This window comes from Staurois parvus, unplaced genomic scaffold (genome assembly GCF_062004578.1).
Source record: "Staurois parvus isolate SC_StPar_1 unplaced genomic scaffold, SC_StPar_1.0 ptg000361l, whole genome shotgun sequence".
Lineage (NCBI taxonomy): Eukaryota > Metazoa > Chordata > Amphibia > Anura > Ranidae > Staurois > Staurois parvus.
In genome coordinates, this window is record NW_028318157.1 from 350913 (window position 1) to 366628 (window position 15716).

The 15716-nt window shown below is 42.0% G+C and overlaps 1 protein-coding gene across 2 annotated transcripts; it reads right to left on the reverse strand.

Moving 5' to 3' along the window:
* Positions 1 to 308: 308 nt before the first annotated feature.
* Positions 309 to 15716, reverse strand: AKAP14 (A-kinase anchoring protein 14). Of its 2 annotated transcripts, none has more exons than XM_089684893.1 (7): positions 15494 to 15716; positions 12053 to 12129; positions 10485 to 10620; positions 9334 to 9425; positions 6507 to 6686; positions 4688 to 4740; positions 309 to 506 (listed from the first exon to the last, which is right to left on the reverse strand). In XM_089684893.1, exons 3-7 carry the CDS (start codon positions 10612 to 10614, stop codon positions 422 to 424), a joined length of 540 nt encoding a protein of 179 aa, XP_089541019.1. In that variant the 5' UTR covers positions 10615 to 10620; positions 12053 to 12129; positions 15494 to 15716; the 3' UTR covers positions 309 to 421. The 2 variants fall into 2 exon arrangements, with proteins under 2 accessions (XP_089541019.1, XP_089541018.1); XM_089684892.1 differs by lacking the exon at positions 15494 to 15716 and adding an exon at positions 15130 to 15435.

A 15716-nucleotide genomic window follows, 5' to 3' on the forward strand; every position in this document is an offset into this window, starting at 1 on the left:
TGACACCAATGATGGGGCACTATTCCTCCAATTGACACTAATGATGGGGTACTATACCTCCCACTGATACCAATGATGGGGTACTATTTTTCCCACTAATGTCAATAATTGGGCACTATTCTTCCTCCTCCTGATCACCAACCCTGAGACAATGTTTATTCTCACTGATGCGAGCCCTGGAACATTTTCTACCCCCCACTAGCCACAGTTCAGCCCCCTAAACCCTGAAGGACAGTAAACTAACCCTTTGAAAAGTTTTGAGCCCTGGTCTACAGTGTTGTAGTAAATAATCATTGCAAATAACACTCTTTCCATGGGGAAATATGTCTTTTATTTTCTTATTTCTTTATAACAAGTTTTATTTATTTTTTGCAGCATTGACATGAAAGCATTCTCTCTATAGAGAGCAGTATAAAACTAGTTAAAATGTAATACTGTCCATCATTATAATTTTGCTCTCAATGATGTCTTTCAGCCATTTTTCTCTGAATCTTGTCTGTCCTGGCCTGTGGAAGAAAGACAAGTGAATCTTTTCATAAAGCCATGTGTGACCTGTGTTTGTTTTTCCTAGGTTATAAGTAAATTCACACTAGAACGTGGTGCTCGAAAAGTGCTTTCCCGCAGTGCATGTGAACACGCTGCCCTTGCAAGATGCACGCAGTGCCATTAAATATTAATGGCAACCCAAGCACAGCGCATTTGTGGCCACCAAACCACATGGTACCGCAGTATAAGGGGCGGACTGACCATTTGGAAACTCGGGCACTGCCTGAGGGCCGGGGTTAGTAGGGGGCCCCATGAGATGCCCCTGGTACCTTTTTCATAGACTTTTTTTGAGTTTGGGCAAGGGCACAGGGGCCCCATGATCCCCTATTGCCCGGGGGCCCCATGAGTTGTCAGTCCGCCCCTGCGCAGTATCATGTGGTTTGGTAAAGCGCTTGCATTACTTTTTCCACATTTCAGTATGTTTGGCAGACCGCTGAAATGAATGGGCTGTCAAAACTGGAATACATGCTTTCTAGTGTGAACCAGCCCTAGATACAAAAACAAGGAGGAGCAGCTGTGAGTTTCTAAATAAACACCAATACAAACTCAAAAATGTAAATCCATAATAAATACTGTTTTGTATGCAGTGTGTTAAAGCAGAACTTCACAGTGATCTGTGCAAGAATCCCCCCCCCTTCCTTCCTTTCCCCACAGCCTTCTTGGACACATCATAGGTCTAAGAAGAGTGCGGGACCATTCACAAGATGCAGCACGCATCGCGCATGCGCAGTAGGCAATCGGCTGTGAAGCCACAAGGCTTAATTTCCAGGTCTCTTACTGAAGATGTTGGCTCCTGCACCCAAAGTTGATTGAAGAAAAAAAAACCCTCACCCTTTACAACCACAATAACATAGCTGACAGCTTCACCTAAAGCGGAGTTGCTCAACCTTGTAAAGAGCGAGGGCCACCTAAGTGATTTGGTAACTGGTCGCGGGCCACAATAAAATGAAATGGTTCAGCATTTTGAGTGTTTTATTTTGAATAGCATAATGAACTTTCCTCCTGCAGCCACTGAATGCTGTTGGAAATAGAGAAGGAGAATTTTGCTTTCAGCAGTTGCAGGAGGAAAATGGAGAGGATCGGTTCCTGTATATTTTACCCCTCCTGTCCAAGTGTAAAACAGAATGTGACAGGTAGGCCCAGGGGCGGACTGACAACTCATGGGGCCCCCGGGCAATAGGGGATCATGGGGCCCCTGTGTCCTTGCCCAAACTCAAAAAAGCCTATGAAAAAGGTACCAGGGGCATCTCATGGGGCCCCCTACTAACCCCGGGCCCTCGGGCAGTGCCCGAGTTTCCAAATGGTCAGTCCGCCCCTGGGTAGGCCGCATGGACCCCTTGGAGCAAGGGGTGGGGTCACCGATTGCTACATCAGAGGTTTGGGGTGTGTGTGAATAACCCTTTCGCCACCAGACCCATACATACAGATGCTGCCTGTCAGATGGATGAAGTCAGACGGCTGCGTTGCCACCCAATCGCTTCCACAGCCCCTGTTACTGGTCTCCTCCTGCGCACGCGCTCCCGCATGTATCCAGGCCCCACTTGATACCAATGATGGGGCCCATCTGCAGGCCTAGGGAGTGCCATGCCAGGTCTCAGTAGATATAGGGGAGAAAGGAGAGCGGAGGAATGTCCGCTCTCCTCTCCCTTTTTCTGTGACCCGGAGGCGACGTGTGTGACTTCACTTCCAGGTCGCTGCTGTCACTCTCTTGGCTAGCACAGCCCAGAAGCAATGTAGTCTGCATTGCAATACGTTGAGTAGAGGTCAGAGGAAACATTCAGGGTCTTTTAGACCCTGCATGTCTCAATATGTCTTGATATATATCTCACCTAAAAAAAATTCTGATTTGCATAACAATAAAGTTATACCCAAGCACATAACACCCCCCCCCCAAAGAAAATTTTGCCCCCACCCCCCCCATATACGCATGTACAAATGTAAACACATACATCAGAGCGCCTACACATGGAAATGTTGATTGCGATACACATATTAAATATCGCCATGCACGTGGGAGTGAGAGCAATAATTCTAGCACAAGACCTCCTCCGTAACGCTAAACTGATGACCTATAGGGGCTTTTAAAGCATCGCCTATAGAAAATATAGGGTATGGCACAAGGTTTGGCATGTTGGGTACCTATTTACTCAGAGCAACCTTCTATTTTATATTTTACCAAAAATGTGGGTCATTTATTGCATTTGTTTGCCCTAAAATTTACTTTAGTGTGTTTTTTCCTAAAATTTTCATTTCCTAGACCTTTTCAATAATATTGTGTGACATAAAAAATTGGAACTACCACTGCTTTATTCTAGGGCATCTGCTTTCAGAAAATATGTAATGTTTTGGGGGTTTTGTGTAATCTTCAGGCCTAAAATGATTTTTTTAAACACGTGCTATAAAAATGCAAAAACGGCCCTGGCAGCAAAAGGGTTAAAATACATCTCAGCTATGGGGTTTTAGTGCCCCCCAAACTGCAAACGTAAACAAGTCCTTACTGCACTGAGCCCCCTTTAAAGCTTCTTTCTCACTGATGCGCTGCAGTTTACTCGCACTGCAGGCAGCTTGGTGCCTCTGCGGCTTTACGGCGGGTTAGCTGCACTTTGGCATAGAGTTCTATTATATCTTGCGGGTGTGGTGCACTTTCTGAAAGCGCACCAAAACTCCTGCATTCAGTATGAGGTCGAGGGCCACATCAGAGGGTTCTGAGGGCCACGGATTGAGAACCCCTGACCTAAAGGTACATTAAACCCTCGTAACAGAGTGTGTTAATTCTAGCTATAGGAAGAGCACATACAAGTGGAAAGAATATATGAAAGTATCAAAAATGACCTCATCTGTCCAACAGAGTGCTTTTAGGAAGTTCTAGTGGCACAAATAGGTTCTGTCTATTAATAGCTAGATGTAGTGAGGAGTATCCAAGGTACAACACAGAATTCAAAGGGGAGCCAAGGTTGTGTGTGCAATGTAGATTGTAAGCTCCGAGGGGCAGGGCCCTCCTAACCCTCTTGTATTGAACTGTATTGTTGCTGTATTGTCTCCCGTTATATTGTAAAGCGCTGAGCAAACTGTTGGTGCTATATAAATCCTGTATAATAATAATGTACTGCACAGTTTACAAAATGGGACATTCTGAAGTATGTACAAAGTGGGATGGTTTGGTTCATGATTGACCTTTGCCACACTATGTGCAACCGCCAAAGTGGTGTGTGGCCTATGATGGCCCCATTTATGAAACTATAATACTAATTAAAAACAACACACTATTGCAGGGAGGTTTCTTGCAGTGGAGAGTGGGAAAGTGGATGAATTAGTGTATGGGGATGTATACTATGGTGCAGGGGCGGACTGACAACTCATGGGGCCCCCGGGCAATAGGGGATCATGGGGCCCCTGTGTCCTTGCCCAAACTCTAAAAAGCCTATGAAAAAGGTACCAGGGGCAACTCATGGGGCTCCCTACTGACCTCGGGCCCTCGGGCAGTGCCCGAGTTTCCAAATGGTCAGTCCGCCCCGGTAGCGTGGTTACTATAATCCAATAAAAACGATGTTCTGAGGACGTACTATATCTTGTCACCTTGGTAAAGAAGACCTACATGTCCCAGAAGGGTTTTTTTTATTGGATTACAGTAAACACCATCCAATTGCACAATGGTGTGCTGTCTTTTTTAATTGAGGATTTTTTTGGTGTCAAGACTGCTTCCCCCACTATACGAGTCCATGGCAATGCAAAAGCAGCTAGAAGAAGGTCAAATTTACCTACAATGAATTATGAATGACCTTCAAAACATCTTTTGTTAAAAACAAGCTGCATTTTGCCCAAAGCCCGTGGACTTCACATCCAAAATGACCATTCTTAGGCAACAGCAAACAGAGAGCCCTTGTTCATCATTTCTCACTCGCTCATCCTGGGATACTCATTAAATATACCTCTGAATTTAACATCCCAAATGGATACAAGAATCGCATTAATAATTAAAGTCTCTGGCATGCACCCAACACTGAAAGTTCAACTGACAATTCAATGACTCAAGTTCTCGCCCACTGGGCTATATCACTGTCCTAATCTCTTACTGCTTCCAGCACAATCATCCAGCTGGTAAATTGACTAGATACTCCATTTATACCAAGGGATTTCATACCTGTGTACAAGCCTGTTTGATTCAAATACAAAGAATACTTCCACTGGCAAAGTCTGAAAAAAATATATATATCATGGTTAGGCCAATCAATTGAAAAACATATTGTTTAAATAGCTTTTATATGTTTCATAAACTGCTCCCCTACAGATTTTGTATTTGTGGCAGAGCATATACTATTTTAACATCCCTGGAAAGGTACATGAAAATTGACCATTTTAGATATAGAAATGTGAAATATTTGTTCTTACATATAGCAATAGTAAATTAGCTCTTAGAAAATTCCACAGTATAAAATATACTAACAAGAAAACGAGAAAGAGAGATTTGTATGCTCCCTATACTTGGAAATATTGAGGTATTTCTCTTTCCTCTTTATTACTCTCTTAACATACCGCTGTATTTTAAAGTGGGACTACTCACTGATTTTTATTAGACTTTGTATTTGCATGCAGGGTCACTGATAAGGGGGTAGTACCAGTCCTCTACTGGGCCTGGTCCAGCAGGGGGGCCCAGGCAGCAGAAGAATCAGATGTGAGCAGGAGAAAGTGATCAATGCACCGGGAGGGCAAATACAGGAACCAGTCCCCTGTGTGCCTCTCCCTGCAACAGTTGAAAGCCGTTTTTTCCTTCTTTTCTTTCCGCCGGCTTTCAGCTGCTGTAGGGAGAGACACACAAGAGATCGGTTCCTGTAATTGTGGCAGAGCAGGAACAGAACAGGAACCAGTCCCCTGTGTGCCTCTCCCTGCAACAGCTGAAAGCCGTTTTTTCCTCCTTTCCTTCCCTCTGGCTTTCAGCTGCTATAGTGAGAGACACACATGGGATCGGTTCCTGTAATTGCCCTCCCACTGCACCGGGCACTACAGTGGCTAAATGGTTAGCACTTCCGCCAAGCAACATTGGGGTTGTTGGTTCAAATCCCAACCACAGCACCACCTGCCTGGAGTTTGCATGTTCTCCCTGTGCTTGTGTGGGTTTCCTCTGGGTACTCTGGTTTCCTCCCACACTCCAAAGACATGGATTGGCCCTGGTAAGTGTATGTAAGTTATGGACCTTAGATTGTACGCCCCTTGAGGGTTAGGGATTGATATGAATGTACAATATATGTATGTAAACTGCTGTGTAAATTGATGGTGCTATATAAGTACCTGAAATAAATAATTCCCCCTCCCTGCTGCACTGGTCACCCTCGGTGCACATTCTCTGACCCCTGGCTGCCCGTGCCCCCACGCTGGAACACTGCTGGCTTCTTTCATCTCCTGCTGTTTTCAGGAAGAAGAGCATGGAAGGGACCGGTAAATATGTCATATGTCAGATTTACACTGTACAGGCCACAGTGCTCATGTCAATAAGCTCTAAGGCCTTATTCACACAAAAAGTTATTTATTAATGCATTTGTAAAGGTTCAGATTAAAATGCTTACATGCTCTGTGCAATGGTATTGCACAGAGTAGCCCCAATCCGGCACTGCTTGGGGCTCCTGCCGGCGCTCCCAGCCCCTCCTTCCCTCAATGTAATCACTCAGAGAACTCGGGTGACTGTCTCAACATTACAGTGCACATGGTCCTTGCATTTGTGTACTGCAATCATATTCCAAGGTATAGGAGACATGACACAGGTCACTGATCTCCGCATGACCCCATGGGGGACATTCCTCATACATTTGATCCACCTGCTCTAGGGGTTTTAGTTTACAACCCATTACATCCCAACAATTGCCATACTTACTGAGCAAAAGCTTAGTTGAAGAATCTTTCTTATGCAATAAATATTTATATAAGTTACAGAATATGGACATAATAGGGAGGTATACTGTACTCACTGGTGGTTTAATTTTGGAGATCTTTATTGTGAAATAGACACAGGCGGTTGCTCTAGGAATTGGTTTCCTGCAGGTTGGGATGCTCCATCTCATTCTGTAGTGGAAGAGCTTACAAAACTCCATCTCCTCTTCTTTCAGAAAATCTGTACAATACAGCCAGCTCTCATGGAATTCCCAAGTCTGTTCAAGACAAGTAAAACAATGCTTTAGTTATTTATTTCAGGTACTTATATAGTGCCATCAATTTACACAGCGCTTTTACATATATATTGTACATTCACATCAGTCCCTAACCCTCAAGGGGTGTACCAATCTAAGGTCCCTAACTCACATTCATATATACACATACTATGGCCAATTTAGACAGGATCCAATTAACCTACCAGCATGTCTTTGGAGTGTGGGAGGAAACCAGAGTACCTGGAGGAAACCCACACAGGCACAGGGAGAACATGTGCTGCCCAGTTATCATACTTATCCAGTAAGCCTTTGATTTATACTCAATTTATGACATAATGGCATTAATGTATAAGTAGTATACACAATGTGGATATGAGGGGCTAGATTGTGCTGTGTCACTGGCATCAGACCCCATCATAGTGACAACATAATGGCATAAACAGGTGTACCTCGGTTTACGAATTTAAAGCTTTCTCCGGGAAGTTTCGTATTGCGAAAAATTTGTAAACCGAAACGCGCTTTACCATAGGAATGCATTGAAAACCAATAAATCCGTTCCAGAGGTCAGAAAAAAGTTTAAAAAAGTCTTATCTGGGGATGTTGTAAAGCACCCTTGTCAGAAATAAATATAATAATCGAATAAGTGGCTATGTAAGACCTCATGCACACTGCAGCTCAAAAAAGTTGATTCTTTGAGTGTTTGAGCTTTTTTTTTTTTTATCGCTGCATGTGAACTCCCCTCTGTGTTAACCTATGTGTCCATGAATACTATAGGCGTTTTCTAGAGTATGGTGGAAGGGGAGTTTACGGGCAGAAAAAAAACATCACTTGTGCATTCTGGAGATAAGCTTTTATGCATAAAAAACACTCAAAAGCACATTAATGCACATCAACACACATTAATGCTGGTTAACCCTAGGCACATTAATACACATTCCTGGGTTAATGCATTCTAATGGCCAGAATTCTAGCCAATACACTGTATTAATGGCAGATGCGAGAAAGCACAGTAACGCACTTGAACTTGCATTCATGTCCATGCAAAAACACAGCTTTTTACCGCATTTTTGATGCAGTAAACTTGTAGGAGAAAAACTTTTTTAAGCTTACAATCTGCACGAGGTCTTAGAGCTCTTTCACCATTTTCTTTCTTCTCATATTAATCAATGCCTACCAGTGTCAAACCAATGTCCTACTAATGCCTAATGTCCTACCAGCAATTCCTGTATGTTTAGACATTTATTGTAGCTAACCATAATGCTACATATCTCTGCAACATGATCACTCTCCTGTGATGTCACTTAAAGCAGACCTAAACTTATTGCTGACACTTTCTTATATCTCACCCTTTTGTGTATCCCAAGGTCCCCCTTTTTAATACCTATCTGGTGAAGCTTGTAAACCATCTACGACTCCAACCATGGAATTGGAAGCATATGACTATTAGAAGTACTATTGATTGGCTGCTGAGGCACTGCTTGCATATTGGTCCCATTCTGAGTTATGGCCAAGTAGTAAAAATAACACCAAGGCCCAGGAGCCTAGAGCTTCTGTTAGGTAAGGGGGTGATTTGCAGCCTTAGCTTATATAGGACATGAAAAAAGTCTGTGTGTTAGACAAGAGTGTAGTCAAGGTTCACAACACATGAACTATGAACTTGTGTCCTTTTTGCAACCCAACAATACTCACTGGCCACTTTATTCGGTACACCTGTTCAATTGCTTGGTAACAAAAACAGCTAACCAGCCAATCACATGACAGCAACTCAATGCATTTAGTCATCTAGACATGATGAAGACGAATTGCTGAAGTTCAAACCGAGAATCAGAATGGGGAAGAAAGGGGATTTAAGTGACTTTGAACATGGCATGGTTGGTGGTGCCAGATGGGTTGGTCTGAGTATTTAAAAAACTGCTGACCTACTGGAATTTTCATGCACAACCATCTCTAGTGTTTACAGAGAATGGTCTGAAAAAGAGAAACTATCCAGTGAGCGGCAGTTGTGTAGATGACAATGCCTTGTTTATGTCAGAGGTCAGAGGAGAATGGGCAGACTGGTTTGAAATTATAAAAAGGCCACAGTAACTCATGTCAGTTTGACTAAAATCTCTGAGGAATGTCCCAACACCTTGTTTTATCTATGCCATGAAGAATTCAGGCAGTTCTGAAGGCACAAGGGGGTCCAACCTGGTACTAGCAAGGTATACCTAATAAAGTGTCCGGTGAGTGTATGTCTAACTATGTAACAGCATAATGTTAGCACTATTTACTGTAACTTTCACTTGCATGCTTTGGGGTTTCATGTATATTGCTGGCAGTTGGGAAAAAAAGATCCTTCAGCATTTAAATCATGTTGTAAGGCATATGAGTCTTTCTTACTAGGACCTGGATTTATTTCCCATAGGCAACAACCGGATTCAAACTTTAAAAGCTGGTCTGATGCTAAATGGATTTTTTAGAAGTAGCTCCAGTTCTTATAAAGTGCAAATTGATACACAAAGACATTTCTAGCTTTCCATTTATTGTATTTTTGTTGGGTTGTATCTAGCTGAGGAATTTTGTAAATGTCTAGTATATCAAAAGATCTAATCTAGTTCGAATAATTCTATGTGTGGTCATCCTACTGTGCACCATGCCATTAACTTACAGCAACATATTCTTCAATTTGTTTCTTCCCCAGATCCACAGTGAAATCCTTACACTGCACCCATGGAATGTTCTTCGTTGTGTATTTCTGCTCTGAAACAAAGAGTTGCAAATACTGTTTAATTTAGCCCAGGGGTCTCCAAACTGTGGCCCACGGGCTGGATGCAGTCCTTTGCTTGCCTTTATCCGGGCCTTGGGGCTCTATTCCTTCCACTGATGTGAGGCAATATTGTTTCAACTGACACAAAAGATGGAACACTATTCTTCCCACTGACACCAACAATGGGCTACTATTCCTCCCACTGACACCAGAAATAGGGAACTTATTCTCCCACTGACACCAATGATGGGGCACCATTACTCCCACTAACACCAATTATGCAATTTTTTTACTCTCACTCACCACCAGGCCTATGGCACTGTTTACTCCCACTGATGCCAAGGCATTTTCTACTCCTATTGACCACAGTCTAGCCCCCTAAAGTTTGAAGGACAGAAAACTGGCCCTATGTTTCGAAAGTTTGGAGACCCCTGGTTTAGCCAACACTAAGAGACATGAACATCAAAAAGGGTTTAATATATCTAGCCCGTTATCTACAGAACTGGGAGCATTTCTAATGGCCTATAGAATAAGAAGAACAGGAGGTACAAAAGGGGCTGAATGAGCCGAAACATTGTCAGAATGAGCAAACATGACTGTAATGGCAGGGTATTAGATTTGTCTATACTTAATACCAGCAGAAGGTTTTGTTTTTTGGCAGAATCTCTTTCAGATGTGGGCAGCACATTGTTTGGATTAGTACAATTGCTATTTTTGAACAGCAGAGAGAAGGGAATAATTGAGCTGCAATTTTATAGTAAATCTGCCTCAGCCCTGGCTCACATCAATGCATCGTGCAACTTTGAGGTCTGACTGTGCCGTGCGACTTCATTGTGACTTGCTGCTACTCTGCTACTTCAATAATAGATGTCAATGCAAGTCGCAATGAAATTGCACAAAAATAGTGCAGAAACCTTTTTAGAATGGGGTCATTAAAAGATATGGGATATGACTTGTCATACAACTTTGGACTCGCAAGTCGCATGACAAATCACATTGGTGTGAACTTTTGGCTCAATGTTCTTATTGCCTTGAGACAAGAGTCCTCTTACCTTTATCTGTGTCCTCCATTGGTGATATTTGTAGGGTTCTGAGGCAATCCTGGGCATTTTTCATGGCGGTTTCTACCAATTCACAGGCTTTTTCTTTTAGCGCTGCAATGTAACGTTCTTCAGAATCCATTTTTATCTAGTCAACAAAAGGTTTTATCAAAACATAGTAGAAGTGAAATTATTTGATGGAATCCTACCTTGCACTTTAAAGGATGGGGTAGCGCACTAATCTATAATAGTGCAGCTGGCTATGTATATGCTAACAGTAGATCTCTCTTTGTACTCACCTTCTTCCTTTCCCATCACCGACTTACCAATCATTGGGAATTGTACTGTAGTCTCTAAAGGACTACCAGAAAGAGACCAATACTGTTTCCCCTTGGCTAGCAGAGTCTGGATAATGTTTGTCTTACTTGGCACCCAGGGATGGCAATAGGCTTTTCAACAGGAATAAAGCCCTAAACTCCATATTGTATACTGGGCATCACTAATAGATCAATATTTTTTTTCAACACTGGTTACAAGGATCCTCGTATATATATTTTAAAGACATTTTGTACTGAAAGCTATCTCTAGTCAAACTTATGAGGCTTTTTGTTTTTTTTTTCATTTTGTGTCTCAGTGACAGTGGTCGCCAGGACAAATAGAGATAGTAATCTCTCCACTGGAGACATTGACAAGAAAACCTGAGGCTTTGACCCTTCTTTCTGCTACCCAAAAAAAAAACTTTAAGCTTTTGATATACAGTATATTACATTTTCTTATAATGATAAATCATTCAAATAATTAAAATTGGCTTTTGACAGCAGAAATAGCATATTAGCTTACATTACATGACCTGCATGGATTCTGCTGCTTTTGAGCTCTAGTAGAATCAAACAGTACAAATTCCCACAACTAAGACACGGATGGCAATGAAAGCATTTTGCTGGATTTAGCACTTTGCCACTCAATTTAAAAAAGTTTCTTTATTGCTGTTTGTATCAACATTTGACATTTTTGCTTCCCATTTCTCACTAGCAGAGCCCAGAGTGAATTTTGCATTAAACTATCACTTAGGGACCTTACACGCAGGTGGCCTCCACTTATCGGATCGGCCTGTTCAGCGGGGGATCTGTCCACTGATCCCCGCTGAGCAGTCAGATGACAGGTCCATGTCCACTCCGCTTGTACAGAGCGAACACAGCCTGCTGTTCTCTATGGAGCAGTGGGATGTAAACGGACCACCTGTCCGTTTGCATCCAACTGTCATCTGATCCGCTAGACGGATTGAGGAATGGATCTCCATTCATCTGTTTTTGCGGATCAAATGCAGGTAGGTGTGAAAATACACATGTCCATTTGCATCCACCTTCCCATAGAGAAAAATGGGTGGTCCAATTGGGTCCATCTGAAAAACGGACAGGCAGAAAAGATCAGTCCACCTGTGTGAAAGGGCCCTAAAATGAATATGGACACTGATCGAGTCAGTAAAAATACAGAAACAGATAAATAATCACTGCATGTCTCAGGTTTTCTTTAGGGAAGGGGAAGTATTTGCTGTGTTTAAAATTGACAAAATTACTTACTGTCACTTTTTCCAGGCTTATGATATGATGTTCAATCAGTTGTCAAAATGTGCATTTTGGTCTCGGTAGCATATCCTCTACAAAGGCATAAAGGTTGACTGATGGTTCAGTAGGTCAAGAGCATCAAGCATAAATATGTTCTTTATAAAATCAGACATTTCTTGACTGAAACATACCCACAGCTCAGGAAACATTTCATCATACTGAATATAAAGTATCACTTCCTTCAGGTGAGCAATACAGAAAGGCTTCTTCACAGTAAGAGCTGTGAAAATGTAGACTATACTTCCCCAGGAGATAGTTCTAGCCAGCTTTGTTGTGGATGTGTTTCTAAATGCACTGATATTCTAACGCTGGCCATAGATGATTCTTTTTTTTCTTTATTCAGCCAATGGGCTAAACGAAAAAATACAAATGCAATACTCCATCCACACAAGGGAAATGGTCAGAACGATTCCCCCCACTGGGACATTGTATTCTGACTCTGAAGAACACTGCTGTCAGAATAGTGGCTGATGAAAAACATTTTCTAACAAGCCCATTCGACAAAAGTCGATCTAATGATCAACTTCTTCAAATAGACACAGCCACACATGGATCAAAATTCAGCTTGTCCCTCCTGAACTGTTTGAATTTAAATCCATCTGATACCAACTTTAGTCATCAATGTTTAGAAGTAATAACACCACAGATTGTTGATCCGCAGAATATTTTAGATCAGGAAGGATTTTTTTCCATGTTGTAGTAAATTGGACCATGCTTTATGAGGTTTCTTTTGCCTTCCACTGGATCGGCTGTGAGTTTAGGATCCTGTATATGCAGGCTTTCCATTTATTAATTCTTTTTTTCATTGGTTGACCTTAATGGACTTATATCTTTTTTTCAAGCTGATTAATTATGTAACTAATGCAGAATGTGCAGTAACCTGTCCCTTGGCAATATCTTTTATCTCATTGAGGGCCTCTAGTCCTGGAACTCTGACCTGCAGTATTTAGTTCTACATGAAAAGTTCATATCGAACTGTGCCAGGACTGAAAGCCTGAGTAAACTTTCAGGGGGTTGAGGGGCAGTTTGCGCCATTGTTTCAGTTAATGTCTGCACAGGGGTGTAACCTTCAGGCCTTGTACACAAGGGGCATATTTAAATGGACAGCAAACAGAGTGATGCATTGCAACTAGGGATGTACCGATACCCTTCTTTTATCGATGAGTACCGATACTCAAGTATTCAGTGATACTGATTATCGATGCTTTGCAATGTGATTTACGTCAATGCAAAATGTATGGCTAGAAATTGTACCGCAAAAAATAGCATGCGATTTGAACAGGAATGTGTTTCCTGTCCAAATGGCATGTGGTTTCCATACAGCTCCTGTGTAAACCCAGGCTTGTCATAGTTCACACAGGAGCAGTGCAGGGAGGTTTCTTGCAGTGGAGAGTGGGAAAGTGGATGAAATAGTGTATGGGGATGTATACTATGGTGCAGGGGCGGACTGACAACTCATGGGCCTCCGGGTAATAGGGGATCATGGGGCCCCTGTGTCCTTGCGCAAACTCAAAAAAGCCTATGAAAAAGGTACCAGGGGCATCTCATGGGGCCCCCTACTGACCCCGGGCCCTCGGGCAGTGCCCGAGTTTCCAAATGGTCATTCCGCCCCTGCTATGGTGGCAGATGCTCCATATTCTCAGTGGTAGGAGAGGAGAAATCCCCATCGCTTTCTCTCCTCTCCTTGCAGGGATAACCGTTCGGGCTAGAGGGCTTTTGATTTGTCAGCACTGTAACATGAATGGTGCTGACCAATCAGATGCTGTCTAGCCAGTACTGTCGTCCCTGCAAGGAGAGGAGAGAAAGTTTCTTCACAGTTCTGGGGATTTGAAATCCCTGCAGATTTCTCTCCTCTCATTGCAGCAATGACAGTACAGGCTACACGGCATCCATGTGAGGATGCTGACCAATCAAAATACTAGCACATTATGGCATACTTACCTTAAAATGAAGCCCTCCAGCGGCATGCTGTCACAGGTGACAGGACCTCCATCTTCACCCGATCTTCCTTCTGGGTGTGTGGGCTCCGGTTGTTTGAATGACTGAGCCGCAATGATGTCACTCCCACATATGCACACAGGAGTCATGGCCACGGTACAGAGCTCTGAAGGGGCATTCCGTCCCTTCAGAGTGCATGCGCCACTGATATCGCTGGCTGCATCTCGTGTAAATATCACCTAAACACCTCAAGTTTGGGAGATATCCACTGTATCTACAGGTAAGGCTTACTACAGGCTTACCTGCAGGTACAACTTTCAAATACAGAATTTACCACTGCTTTAATAGGCATTAGGTTACTATGGATAGATCTGATTAATCTTGCTTGTTTGATTAAAACCAATATACAGCAAGGACTAATTCATGAATAATACATCCCACGTGGAAGTACAAATTATTTTAAAAATATTCTTCCCAAATATATTGACATATATTTGAAATACTACAATGTTGGCCATATTCACAATATATATATATATATATATATATATATATATATATATATATATATACTGTATGTTGAAATGCGTTTTTTATATATTAAAAAATATCTGAAAAATATTTTTAAAAATACATTTTCAAATATCTTTGAAAATGCATTTAATCAACATTTTTGGAATGCATTTACAAATATATGTAAAAATATATGTTAAAATGACTTTTTTCATATGTTAAAAAAAAATCTGAAGGATATATTTAAAAATATGTATTTTTAAATATATGCCTTTAGAAAATATATTTATATTTAAATTTTTTAGAATACATGTTAAAATATATTAGCGTAGGCCAATATATTGTAAATATATGTTACATAGATCATTTTTTTTCTAAATATATTGGAAATATATTTCTCTTCCGTGAGGGATGTTACACTGACATACCGATATAAACCTATGCTGTCAACAATCACATTAGACTGAATACAAAATGAAATGTATGGGATTTTGCAGTAAAAATCTTTTGATATTTTCTGATCATAATATGCCCAAAGGCTGCAGCGTGTCTGCAGTGAAATCTATGTAGTGGAAACCTACCAGACTTTCCAGATCGCAGGCTGTCAGAGACGTCCACTTGTCATGTGCCTCTGTCTGTAGCTGGGAACAGTGTTTGAACACAGCTGTAACTATGGAGACCAACAAACGGCACACTGCACACTCGTCTCCAGCACCTTGACAGGTCAGGCCTACTGGGCTGGTCTGCTGCATGATCGCAGCCCTGTGCATTCTCTATATAGCAGCTAAGCGGCAGTTTACCGAATGTGCATCACTATTGCTGTGCTACGGATGAATACCAGATCATTTTAAACAGATTGTGTCATTTCCAGACACAGCAATTGTTTCTTCCGATGACACTACTCGTTACGCTACATTATGTAATTCAAAGCGGAACAATACACACCTCCCCTTCAGCAATGCGACATCCACAAGCTCCCTCGCCGACATATGTGCCAGCACACCATAGATCTTCAAATAATGTCCAAAGATTGTATTCAAAGTGATCTTGTCACTGCAGGAGATGGCAATGTTTCAGGGCCACAAAGGACCCCTTCGTCAGGCATGTGACAACTGGAGATCCTGAGCCATCTTCTCGCTGGCTCAGGATCTCCAGCCATTTTGATTGG

Bases quoted from the DNA above. Each gene is read 5' to 3' on its own strand.
- AKAP14 (XM_089684893.1), bottom strand. From the start codon at position 10,614: ATGGATTCTGAAGAACGTTACATTGCAGCGCTAAAAGAAAAAGCCTGT. The intron at 9,426-10,484 runs GTAAGAGGACTC...TCTTTGTTTCAG, and splicing joins AATGGAGGACACAGATAAAG to AGCAGAAATACACAACGAAG. The intron at 507-4,687 runs GTATGAAATCCC...TTTCTTCCACAG, and splicing joins TCAAACAGGCTTGTACACAG to GCCAGGACAGACAAGATTCA.